Below are 12,952 nucleotides of genomic sequence, written 5' to 3'. Positions count from 1 at the left end.
CAAGCATATGATAGCGTGGCAGATCCTACTTGCCACTGGGGGACCCAAGCCCATTCAAAGGCTTCCAGAGAAGGTGGCAAAAAGGCTCCTTCTTTTGCAAGTACAACTGCTTTTCATGAAGGAGAATTTTTCTTAGCACTGAAGAGAGGCAGAGAGGTGTAGTATCTGTCAGAGACTCTTGAAGAAAATTAAAACTGCTTGTTTGACGCTGCTTTTGGTGAACACCGTTGGTCTGAGTTCAGACACTAAATGAAGCACATTCTTTGGTTCTGAGCAATTTCTGAATAATGCATGGTACCAGGAATAAAACAAACTCCAGATGGGCAAGTAGCATGGAGCAGTTAACACCCTGATCTAATGGAAACTTTCTGCAAACATGAAGGTGACTATAACTTCAAGCTGAGGTGCAAAAAGGCAATCAAACTGAAATCTCTATTGCTCCTGGCATCAGCTGTTTCTAAAGCACTTTATGTTTCCAATAGGTGTTTAGTGAATTCAGGCAATCAAAGCGAGCTAGGATGTTGTTACTGAATGAGATTTAAACATTTTAAATGAAGAAGGGGGAAAATGATAATATAAGTCTGTGATTGATGTGGGTGGAGAGTCAGTGCGATCATTTGGAGACCCACTGAAAGACAGAATCTGAGACAAAATGCTCATGAAGAAACTACTGAAAGTCCTAGTACTGAAGTATGATGCAGCAAATAAGATATGGTTAGGAAAGAAGGCTACACAGCTCATGAATCCTGTGGAGAACATCAGCTTGAAAAAGATGAGGCAAGGGGGTTGGGGATGAAAAGCATAGCTGGTATCAAAAGGCTCAGCTACTTCACCAAGTGGTGCCAGTGATGCATAGCTGCTAAAAGTTTGCACCACACAAAAGCGAAACAAGGATACCCATACAACTAGAAATGGTTATGGCAGGCAAGCAGGATTGCACTACACAAAAGTGAAACAAGGATACCCAGTACAACTAGAAATGGTTATGGCAGGCAAGCAGGATGTTCAGAGGACGGACAGGGCAAACCACAAACCAGAAGGTCTTGAAGCAGTTCGGGGTTCAGGAGGTGCTGTGACTTCTGTGGGAGCAGTGTTATCACAAGAGGGAGCTGTCCGCCTGTATGAGATTGTCACCCCCGACAAACACACTGCAGAGAAGCGGCAACAGGGCTCTCCAACCCCCGGAGGGGCAGGAGGTCCCGAGAGCTCGGTCGTGCAGTAACCACAGCAGGCTAGCATGGGAGGGCACGGGCTGAGCCAGGTTAGCAGAGCTAATCCTGCGGGGCAGGCCACCCACACTGAGCACTGCCAATTGCTCTTCTGCAAGTCAGATCCTGCATTATGTTAATGCTATCAGTTAATTGTTTTTATTTGTAGGCTTTGCTGGGAAGGCAGATGAAGGAAAGGTGCTTGGTCAATGGTTCATGCGACAATGCAGCTGCTCACCGAGGCTCGCTCAGACAGTGAATGAAGTCGATGTCTTTCAGAGTAGGCTGTGAGCAGTGTCTGAACACAACAGGGCATGTATACACAGCGGAGGGCATGTGCATGCACACGCACACACTCCTACCTTTACCTTTGGGACATAATTTCTTAAATAATGAGCATTTCAGTGCCCTCAAAAGCTGTGTAAGTAGTTACAGGACAAAGCCAGAGGCGTTGGCTGTTCTCCTCTGAATAGGCTGTGGTTTCTGTTACAGGCTCCAAATCTACCCTTGATTTTCATTCTTGTTTCAGATACGGTCCTGCTGGAAGAAGTGCTGAATTCCCATTTCTGATCAAGATTAGTGGTCCAGAGGAACCAAGCCAAAGCCCTGAGCTCAGGTCTAAACACTAGCATCTGTGTTTACTATGCATCAGGGAAACCAGCCTGTAATCTCCTCACACTAAGCTTAGTTTCACCTTCCTGTTTTTTCTCTGAATTGCCTGATTTTGGTAGACACATTTTACCATAGTCTGGGACTGAGCTGAAAGCTTTGTTTCCTGCCAAGAATCTTGAGAGGATAGTACACATCCAAGGAGTTTGCATCGGTGCCACAGCACCTGAAACGCCCTGTAGGAGGCTAACGTGATATATTTGTATGCTCCCTGGGCAGGAAGACAAGACATCTGTTCAATGATGGGACAAGGCACAGAAGATCAGGCTAAAGGGAGAAAACCATTCCGGGCTGAAAAGTTAGAAGGCATTAAAAATACATACAGAAGAAAAGCACATAGTCTTGAAGGTGGGCAAATGGATTGGGCTGCCTGCCACAGGCAGCTTGACCTCAGGCAAAGTCTTCTGAGATCCCATTTCCCCTCCTACCCTTTGTCTATGTAGCTCCCAGGAGCGCTTCTAGGCAGGGTTGGTCTCAAGTGCAGCAGTGAGGATACTTTATCTTGGTCATTGCTTCCAAGACCTACAATAGATATACTTCATATATATAAACCCCCTAATCTTTAGGACGTCTTACGGAGCAATAAAGGAATAAACACATAACATGTGGGAGGAGCAGAGCTCCCAGCCGGTCATTAATCCACTTGCAGGACAAGGCTTTTGCTCAAGTTTAAATTTTAATTTAAAAAGGAAAAAAGGGGAGATTTTATCCTGAGCCAGGGGTCCGGCTCCCGCCGCAGCACCCGCCCGCCGTGACGCCGGCGGAGGAGCGAGCCCCCCCGCGCCCCCCGGCCCCGGCAGCAGGCGGCCCCGGCGCCGCCGGGCTCCGCTCCGGCCCGGCCCCCCGGCGCGGCGGCGGGCGGGCGGCTCCGCGGTGCCCGGGCGGGGGCTCAGCCAGCGCGGCCGCTTGTTGATCGCGGCGGCCGGCGCCGCTCCGCGCCTGCCGGGCCCGCTCCGCCCCGCGCCGCGCAGGCACCCCCGCGCCCCGGCTTTGCGCTGCGCTGCGGCGCCGCTTGCGTTCTACCATTGCAACATTGCAAACCCTCCTTCCCCCCCCCTCCCCTTTCTTGCCTTTTTTTTTTTTTTTTTTTTTTTTTTTTTTTTGCATGAAGATGGCGGCGCCTCTCGCCAGCAAGGCAGGGTCCGCTGGCACCACCAGCAAGCCTCCCTTCCCGGAGCTGGATTTCCGATCGGGAGCCAGGGTGGAGGAATTGAATAAACTCATCCAGGAATTCACCAAACACGACCAGAGGGAGTACGACGACCAGCGAGCCCTGGAGATCCACACGGCGAAGGACTTCATCTTCTCCATGCTGGGTAGGGCAGGGACCGCGCGGGGCGGGGGCAGCCGCGATGCCGATGCCGGCCGGGGACCCGGGGCAGGGCTCGGGGCTGCCCGGCGGGGCGGCACCGGCGGACCCTTTCCCGGGCGCGCCGAGCTGGGGGGTCCCCGGCCGCAGGGCGGGTCTCATCCCCAGGAAACTGTTTTTCCCTGTCCTATCCACCTGGCCTTTAGCAGCGCTGTACGGATAAGCCCAGAGGAAAGGCTGGGTCGCAGAGCTGGCCGGTGCCCCAGAGACACGCCGAGCCAGCAGGGCGAGGCGAGCCCCTTTCTTGTTATCCCCCCCGCCCCCAACTCTCAAGGCTTTAGGAAACAGACTTTTCTGGACCGCTTAGTTTGGTTATTAGACGGGCTCATGCTCGTACAGGAGCATCCACTGCGTTTCTTGCTTAGGTTGCAAAACTTGCTGCGAGTGGAGCAAGTGAGATTGTGGCGGGGGAGTCCACATCTGCGTGAAACTTTGAATCGTGGGCAGGGATCCTTAAGCCAGGGTGGAACATGTGTCGGCCCTTGCAGAAATCACCTGGGCTCTGGCATGACTAAGGATTCTTAAGATTAACAGTGGAATGACTAACAGCTCCGATTCTCCAGGTAGTAAGTTCCTGGTAAATATTTACCTTGTTTCGACTAAGAAATCACTCACAGGAATGAGAGCCTTCAGGGTACGAAAGGATGCTCTTTAACATGTAGGTCGGACCTGGAAATCAGTCATCCAAGTTTGAATCAGTATCTCAAACATTTTTGCACGTAAAATACGAACATGGGTAAACAGCAGGTGTGGCCGGTGGATGGCTCTTTGTACCTCAGAGGTGCACATACACCCTTGAAAGCGTATTTGGCACAAACCTAGTGTATGGTCTACATGTACACTGTGAATAACCTGCATGGCTTTTCTCATTTAGAAGCACAGAGCTATCCTATGGCAATAATAATTATTTTCTGCATTGGGGGTAATCATTGTAATAGACAACCTTTATAGCCATGAACATACCTACACTCACTAAATGAGAATCTACCTGTCCAGCTCATTATCTTGTAAGGTATCTGGATAAGTATAATTGCCTGCTGTAGGATTTGCACAATTTTGTGTGTGTGTTGCTTTTTCACCGACGGCTGGACAGGATATAGCAGACTAAATTTAGCTTGAGAGCAAGGACAACAAGTTGAAAAGTCAGTAGCATGTATATTTATAGTTGCTGTTATAAATATTTTTCCCTTCCTGTTTAAAAAAAAAATGAAGTGATGAAGCCATAGTTGCATCAAAGCCTGTAGGATTTTTGTTATTGAAAACCTGATCCTGTGGAAGTCATCCACTATTATGATCTGATACATTTTTCAATCAGGGCTTTAAATAACTGGCTGAGGAAGCAGGGCTGGATGGGGTGAAGCAAAGAAGAGTGGAGAGAAAACAGCCAGAACAGCAGTTCTGGGTGTGTGGCTAGCAAGCAGAGAAAGCTTTGTATGATCCTGTTTAAGCATTACTAGTCTTTGCAGGGGACAGGGACCACAGCATTTCTTCCTGCCTCCTGTGGGAGAAGGCAATAGAAATACAGAACAGGCTGGAGCATGCCTTGTATTTTTGCAAATGCACCCTAATGCCTTGCTGTTCGTGAAAACAGGCAGCCTTAGGCTGTTTAGAAATAATGTAAATTAAACTGGCTGTCTTTGTTAATATAATGGCTCAGAGATGAGCGTTCTTCAATTTTAAATGTACAGGCTAAAAATGGAATTTAAACAAAAGCTATATTTGTTTTAAGTTACACCTGGCACTTTCCAATGAGACTTGTTTCTGAATAAAAGAAGAGACTTGAGGACCAAGCCCAGGGCTGAAATGGAGGTCTGATTTGTCTGCATTAGACATGGAAGTTGTGTTTGTAGATCCAGACCCTTCTTAGCCAGAAAGGCTCTTAAATCTAAAAGGATTTAACTTATTAATAAATAGCTCTTTCCCCTGTGCCTGATCCCTCCCATACGTACTGCTCTTATCTCATCGGGTGATGATAGGAAAATTAAACGTAGCTTTCCTGATTTAATTACATTGGTGTGTGTAATTGGTGGCTGAATGATAGGAGACTGTGCAGATTCTCAGATGTTTGTACGCTGCACGGCTTGCCCTCTAGGTCAGATCTTTGGTTTCTATTTATATTAATTCTTTCATCTGTGTTTTCTTGCCCTGGCTATTAGCAACTGAACTCTGGAACATCTCAAGTATTGGGCTATGATAAAATTAGGGAGAGGTACTGCTTGTCATGCCTTTGTCAAAATCTTGTGCCCCAAACATTAGAGTAGGACTGCAAATGACCTACCTATCTGGTAGGGGAAGTATTTTCTGAATGTAGGCAATTCCTGGGCATCCCATTCATAGTCACCAAGACCATATGTTCTTGCTAGAACCCTACTTTGAAACAACAGGTGTCTTTTGGTGCCTTTGCTGAGTATTTTCTGAGTATTTGCTGAGTACTTTCCTATACTCACACTGAACTGTCCGGATTAATTAGTTGTCTCTTTGACACAGGTATAACAGGGCCTCAAAGGAGGGGAAGGCTGTATTAATCAAGAAAAAATGGAAAGAAGTCTTGTGTTCTGGGCAGTGGGCTGGCTGGGAGTGACTGAGAGACCAAGTCTGCTTGCCAGTTGTGAAAGGAGCTAATTGCTTACTCTCCTTGTTACTTGGGTTTGGGGTATTTTTGTGCTCAAAGAGCGATAAAGGAGTATTTTTATCAAGTGATGATATTATAGTCAATGATATTTTGATTTTTAAAGCACTTGCTGCTGTTGTGATGAGAGGTGCATAGCACTCCTATTAAAAACCTTTTAGGGCTACCTGACCTATGTTGTCTTATACGTATTGTTCCTGCAGTACAGGTACTTCCAGGAAACTTCTTTAATAAGCACTACCTGTCTCTTTCTGTTCAGCACCTAAGTAGAAATGTGTTGTAATGCATAGATGTGCTAGGCTTAAAAAATATATGATGTTAATGGGAACTATAACATTGCATATTAAATAACTCCTTGAAATTTCTAGAGCTATTTTTTCTTCAAGTCAGCTCATGTTGTTAGGTATACTGACTTGTGTTTTACTTCTTAACAAGAGAAGAGAAAAGAGTGGAGGCAGGAATAGATACAGGCTATACAGACCTATTTCCTCCACTCCAGGCACACATTGGTGTTCAGTCCTCTAGAGCAGTTTTCAAGCTCTTCAGGTTGGTATTTTGTTTCCTTTTCTTATCATGAGACTTTTTCTTCTCTGTAGAGTTAGAAGAGGGATTCTGAGGACATTTCATGCTGTTGCCTTTCCTCTCATTCATTGCCCTTGCCCCCCCCCACCCCCCCACAAGTCAGGGGAAGGACTGGTTTAGATTGGTGCTAAGGTGGCCTTCTTTTTGTTTTTAAGGCCTCTAGTGTGTCTTTTTGTCAGTTCAGTGGTTGCATCTCACTTCTGTGGGAGCTGCCCACTGGGACAGACCACACTTTGAGGATCTGTAGCCAGCTGCCGCTTTGAGCTGTTGACAAGACCTCTAGAGAGCTTGTATCAGCACCTGATACAGGAGGGGTGGTAAGCTTGTTCTGAGAGCATTTCCCTTCTGTCTGGTGTCTGGTGCTGGCAAGTGTTTGTGATAGAGGTGAGTCTCGTAGCAGAGGCAGAGCTGGCATCGGCAAAAGATTTCTGCTGCCAATACCGGCTTCCCAAATGGAGTGAGTTACCCTGCTGGGCCCCTGCATCTGTAGCAAGGCTTCCAGCTGTTCCTTGGACTGACGGGCTCCTGAAATATGTGCAGTGGAAGTGCAGATTGCTGTGCTGAGAACACAGGTGTCCTGACAAGAGCTTGCTTTTATTAGCATCTTCAACAAGAGAAGCATATTACGTTCATCCCCTGTGCCCAAGGTCTGCTGTAGCAGAGCAGTGTCCATAGTGTGACTCTTCTGTTGGTTTGTGCGGCGTTTTTTTCTCCCTTTCCCTACCTGGCATAACTTGCTGACTTGCTGATGAAACTTCTGTTGTAGATTAGGTGTAAGGCATTGTTAGAAGTGTTACCTGTTTGTCTATGATACATCACGGAAATTCTCTGGTTTCTGTTGTGGTGTTGAGCTGATGAAATAGCAACAGGATTGGAGTGATCTCTCTAGGGTTAAGTCTTTTGTGTGTGTGTGCCTTTTCTCAAGAGAGGCCAATCATGATAGGAGCACACTGTACTCTGAGGCCTATGTTAATAAAAGCTCCCTGCTGGCATTCCCTGTGCTGTTGAATGCATAATGCACAGCTGTTAAAAACAACCTTACTGTATTGCAGATTTCATTTCTGGCTTCTGTTGGGTCTCCTCTCCCTGCAGGCCACATGTTTTTGTATTTGCATTTGGGATTGTGGAGGTTTTGTGTTGTTTTTTTTTCTTAAGGGACAAGGGGCTAGGCTGGTAAAGTAACCCTAGCAAGGAATTGGTAGCTTCTGTTTGGTTATAGTTACCATAAGTCAACCGATTCCATCTGACTGGGGATTCTGTCTGTGTAACTAGTTAAAAAGGATCCGTACCCTCCTCTGTCTCTTTGTTCAAAGGGATTACTGCTCCATGTGTGTGCCCGGTGAAAACAGCTTAAAAATCTTTCTCTCAATTTGTTCTAAGATGCTGGTACTTAATTTGCTCAACTAGTGTTTTGAAACATTAGACTGTGATGCAAAGTATTTAGTATAATAGCTAGGAACATGTCCTAAGGGCACAAATTCTCATGGCAGGCTTGTCAGACTGCCCACTGCCTGTTCCTTCAGTCTGTGGAAATATTTGTAAAAGATTTGGGTGAATACTTGCCAAGCCCAATTATGCAATTATGTTTTAAGGGCAATTTTATAATTATAGTGGAGGATGGTAACCAGGATACATGAGTTATTGGGTTTTTGACTTTTCCTTTTTTCTTCCACATGACTTTGCTTGAATGTTAACACATTTGGAGCAATTTAGTCAGAAACCAGTTGTTCAACTTTCTTTTAGGCAGCTGGCTATTTTTATAGATGAAGCTAAATTAAAAACAAATACAGCATTACTCAGGAAGTCTAGAGGACATGTTTTATTATAGCTTTGGTAATTTATAAGACGGATGTGTACTCAGATACCCAGAGCAGCCCATGGGCAGAGTCCAGTCCAGAGGAGACTTGGAATGTGATAGTCCTGCCTGGACTGCTCAAAGGGAATCTTCAAGCTGTGCAAATTTTTTTGAAAGTTGGGATTGTCCTTAATTTTATTTGACAACTGCCAGGTTCCTGATGGCTTTAACCATCTTCTCTACAGCTAAAACTTTTGCATGTTTTCTTGGGCCTTGACACGTACAGTCTTGCCCCTGTTTATGTCCCAGTCCTTTTGCTGCAAAGATGGTTTCCCCAGGCATATCTGAAACCCTTCCCTGTCTGTTTCCCTGTTTCCTTCTCTGTCCAGGTCAGTCCCTATCTGTTTGTACTCTGCAAGATTGGTTAGGTGAGAAAGTGCCAGGAAGAAATGGGTTTAAGGCCAAGAGATTAGCTCTCACCTCCAGTTGAGGAGGCTTCAGTTGTAAGGGCTGCTTCAGCATGACACTGTGAACAGTGATTGAGCTGACAAGTCTACTTCCAGGCATGCCTGTGTGAGACCCTGCGGTGGCAGCTGCGGGTGGAGGCTCTGGTATAGACCTCTCAACTCTCTTTAAGAAAAATGACCCACCATTGAGTCCATTACCTACGGCTGAGTGATGCTAGTATATGAAACTTAACTTGAGAAGCAAGTGCTGTAGCTCATTTCCTATGAAAAGAGAGGGTTAAACTTGAATGTATTATGTAGGGTGACATACCTTCTGAGCTAGGTTTTCCCTTAGCAACTTACAGCTGGGATGGGTTAAGTTCCTTATCCTAGAAGAAAACTGTTAATTCTGCCCATCAGTAGCTTCGCTTGCTGTCCTCTGAACGAGGAGACACAATTCCTTAGAGAGTAACAGTCCATTCTTCTGCACAACACTGTATTACATTTAGACTTTCTTTAATTTTGCCTATCTTTGGGGTTTGAAACAAGTAGTAGTGTAGATGGAGTTCTGGGGAAGCAAAGAAGGGTATCTGGCCTGCTTTTTGCCCTGGAAAAGCAGGGGACCTATCATGGGAGCTAGAACAGAAGGCAGCTTTGGATGTTGTACTCACAGAACATCCCTTATGGAGAAAAGAGGAGTGTGCCTGCATGGGAGCAAGGATAAAAGAGCTGAAAAATGAGCTTGAGGTGGATGTCTCAAGTTATTTGCCCAAGTCTTGTTCTGATCACTATTAGTGTGATGTGAGTTCACGAGACTGAACTGTAGCTTTATCAGAACTTGCAACCATGCTTCACAGGTTCTCCATCCTCATTATGAATTTTATATCCAGTGAAAGTTTATGACTTCTGTTAGCACAAACCTATCTTACTGTCTGACTAACAAAAATAGGAGGGTTGGCTTCTTTTTTCGCTAATACAACTGCTGCATAACTGCTAAGGCAGCTTATGAGACATTCAAAATAAATCTTTCAGCAGCAGCTGATGTTCCAATTGACAGATGTTGCTATGGATTTTGTTCTCTTTAGTGAAGAGAACTACTGTTTGCTTTAATTTCTACCATTCTGTTGCATTCCCTTTTCTTGCAAATAGCAATTGTTGTGGACTGAGTGGAGTAATCTGTGCCTTAGTACTTCAGCCAACCTGACAGGTCCCTGAATCATGTACTTCTGCATTAGATAAACTTTCTGCAGTTCTTTCAAAGCACTGTTTCAGTGACTTTCTGGTTGTAACGGAATCAACATGTCTGTAGCGTTCAGTGTGAAGAAGATAGATTCCCTTCTCCCCAACATATTTGACTTTTGAGCTTTTAATAAACACTTGATGCTAAGGAAGTTACAACAATCCTGTTACTGTATTATATGTCACCTGTCAGACAGTATGATTTTAATCTAATTTAAAGCATTTAATTAGAAGATTGTTAATGCATTTTGTTATGAGCATGCTGATGTCGAAAGTCCGATTTGCATACTACTGAGAGGGGGTGATTAATTACTTTAAGGTTCATAATATTCATGTCTTTGAAACGGCAGTGGTAGCTACTTCCACCCACTCATGTTTAGGGCTGCTGGGCAGAAGTCTGCATAGCACTGGGTGGCTTCAGCTTGTAGAACAGGAGGTGGGTGGCATCCATTTCACCCTAAGAAAATCACTCTGTGGGTAAAACACTGAGTCAGGACATCCTAGATCTATGTTTCATTCTGAGCTGCCCTCAAATTTACACAGACCTGCGCAAGTTTCTGAATGTAACGATACATGGTGGGAGCTCGGTACTACCAGAAGCCATCCTCATCTCCTGTGCTTCATCAGTCTGTGAAAGGTGGGGTGGTACCAGAGTAGTGGAATATCGTGGTGCTGCTGCTCTTCATGGTAGGATGGTTTAACCATGCAACCCTCTGAAACTGAAGCTGGAAAAGGAAGTCTGTTTGTAAGAGTCTAGCCTCAGAAAGTGTTTAATCAGTGAGGGCAAATAGCAACTCTGCCAGTGGGTGTTGATCTAGTGGCTTTGAGATCAAGTACAGTTCAGACTCTGAGAGAGAGATTACAACGTGACCTAGTTAGGCAGTTCTAGGAGGTAATCTTATTTTATACTGAAGGGATCCCAAAGCAAAATCAGGAAAAATTAGTGTGAAGAATGCATCCTGGCCACAGTCTGCATGCTGATGTAATTTGGCAGATTCAGGCAGTGCCAAGCAGGAGAAGGCAGCAGTTTGGGACAGAAAGCAAGGGAAAAATACAAGACATGGCTGAAGCTAGAAATCCTGCTGGGATAGCCATAAGGAATTGGCAGAGAATCTTTTTTTTTTTTTTTTTTGTCCAATGACACCTAAGGTCATGATTTAGATGAAAAATAGAGGTTTATGTGTCAGATGTCATTGGTCTGCTTAGATCTTCTCTACTGTAGCTTGCAGTCAGACCAAGCCAAATTTCTTCCACCCACTGACAGACAAAGTTCATGAATGATTCGGTTCAGAACTGCTGAGCAGCTAGAGGACATTTGCAGTTGCAAGAAATAATGAACAAAGTCGGTTCTTCCTTTACTGCATAATCTGTTAGGCCACGTGCTTCATCTGTTCTAAAATGTTGTATCCCAACTCTCCTGTTCATGTTGCAGGATCTTATGACACTACTCCACACCTCTCAAGGAAGGATGTTTTTATTCAGTGGTGCGTACATGACCTTGTTTAGAAAATCAGGTGCTGCAGTTGTGAGAAAGCATCAAAAATGCTAAGACAAACATTGCAATGAGCTTCTGTGCTTTTCCCTTCAGCACTTCTACTCTTTGCATTTTAATGGATCTCTTGGAGTCACCCAAAGCATCACCAGCTCTTCTCTTGGAAAGGAATCCTGTGCTAATAGCTCTATCTGGGCCTGATCCACAGGCAGATGCTTGGAGATATTTCATGTTTGTTTTGTACCTCACTAATTAATGTGTAACTTAGTGGTAGAACAGCAGGAAAGCTGCGTTTGCTGACACTTCATGATATAATGATTTAATCCTTTGTGACACATTCCTGCTGAGTGTCAAAGCTGATAACTCTAATCTCTGTCCCTAGCTCGGTGCGACAGGAACCTGTTCTAGAGGGCATTTTGCAGGAGCTTGCAAGCTCTTGTAGGTACTTTGAGACCTATTCTTGTAAACTTTTTTGTGCATTGCCACTCTTGAATGTGATTGTACAGGATTGCCTGGTGTATTGAGGAATCTGGAGTTGAGTGCAAACAAAGGAGCTAACTGACTGCATTCAAATTAAATAAGGCTTGTCCTGGGAGGAGGGGGGAAATACCCTAATCTCCTTCTAAATACACTTCTTCCTTTGCCAGCATTCAGAGCGGTGTGGTTATATTGATTCAGAGGTGCCTAAACCCACTGCTCTTTGTTATATATGATTCTGAAGCCTTGGTATGGATGCAGATCTGTACACAGGGATAGCTGTACTCTCCAGTTATTAGTTCTTGCGACACAACCAGCAGAGCTTGCTTCTGTTCCAGCATGGACAGTGAACTGCTGTTTATTTTAAACTTTTGATTGAATGGTGTTCATAAAACAATTTGCAGCTCTGCAAATAGAGGAGGGAATGTCACTGCAACAACACCTCAGGGGCTCTGCTGCTTTCTGTCTCTGAAATTTGCCTTTTGAAAGTTGCATACAGTGTGCTGAATGGCAGAAGAGGTATTGATATTGGCCCCTTGATATTAGGCCCTCAAAGCTCGAGTTCCTGAAATGTCTGTATTTCATAGACAGTAGGGCAACCATGTGCTAAGCAATCAGTAACTTGAGAAAAATAAGAGGAATGCAAGTCTCTGCAAGTGCAGCATGTCTCTGAACAAACTGCACCTTCTGAATTAAATGCCTTTTATTTTCCAACATGTAAGCTGTAATGCACAATATAAGTGCATTACTGAGAAAAACGAGATATTACAATTTGACTGAGCATCTGTCAGAGGCTTGTTTTATATGCTAAGTTGTCTGTAAAAGCTTGACCCTGTACCCCCAATTTTTTCCAATATCCTGTGAATTTTGTGAATGTGCAAAGCATGCAGTTGAGGCAGCAATATTATACTGAAAATAACTACTTTGACACAGCCTTATAAAATCAATGAATGACTACGTCTGTGCAGTTATTGTAATTATTTTGGGGAGGGATTCGTATGTGCTATGTAAGCACTCAGCAAAACTACTTGCACATTATCAGAGCT

General features: G+C 44.8%; 1 protein-coding gene across 1 annotated transcript in view; it reads left to right on the top strand.

Moving 5' to 3' along the window:
• Positions 1-2,976: 2,976 nt before the first annotated feature.
• MB21D2 (Mab-21 domain containing 2) overlaps positions 2,977-12,952 on the top strand; it is a 62,663-nt gene continuing 52,687 nt past the window's right edge. Inside the window, exon 1 of the mRNA XM_056358946.1 lies at positions 2,977-3,193. Coding sequence (XP_056214921.1) covers positions 2,983-3,193 — 211 coding nt within the window. The 5' untranslated portion in view covers positions 2,977-2,982. The remainder of the gene's footprint in view (positions 3,194-12,952) is intronic.

The sequence above is a fragment of the Falco biarmicus genome, chromosome 13, assembly GCF_023638135.1.
Source record: "Falco biarmicus isolate bFalBia1 chromosome 13, bFalBia1.pri, whole genome shotgun sequence".
Taxonomy (NCBI): domain Eukaryota; kingdom Metazoa; phylum Chordata; class Aves; order Falconiformes; family Falconidae; genus Falco; species Falco biarmicus.
The sequence above is the reverse complement of the archived record's forward strand: the minus strand, read 5'-3'. Positions and strand labels throughout refer to the sequence as shown.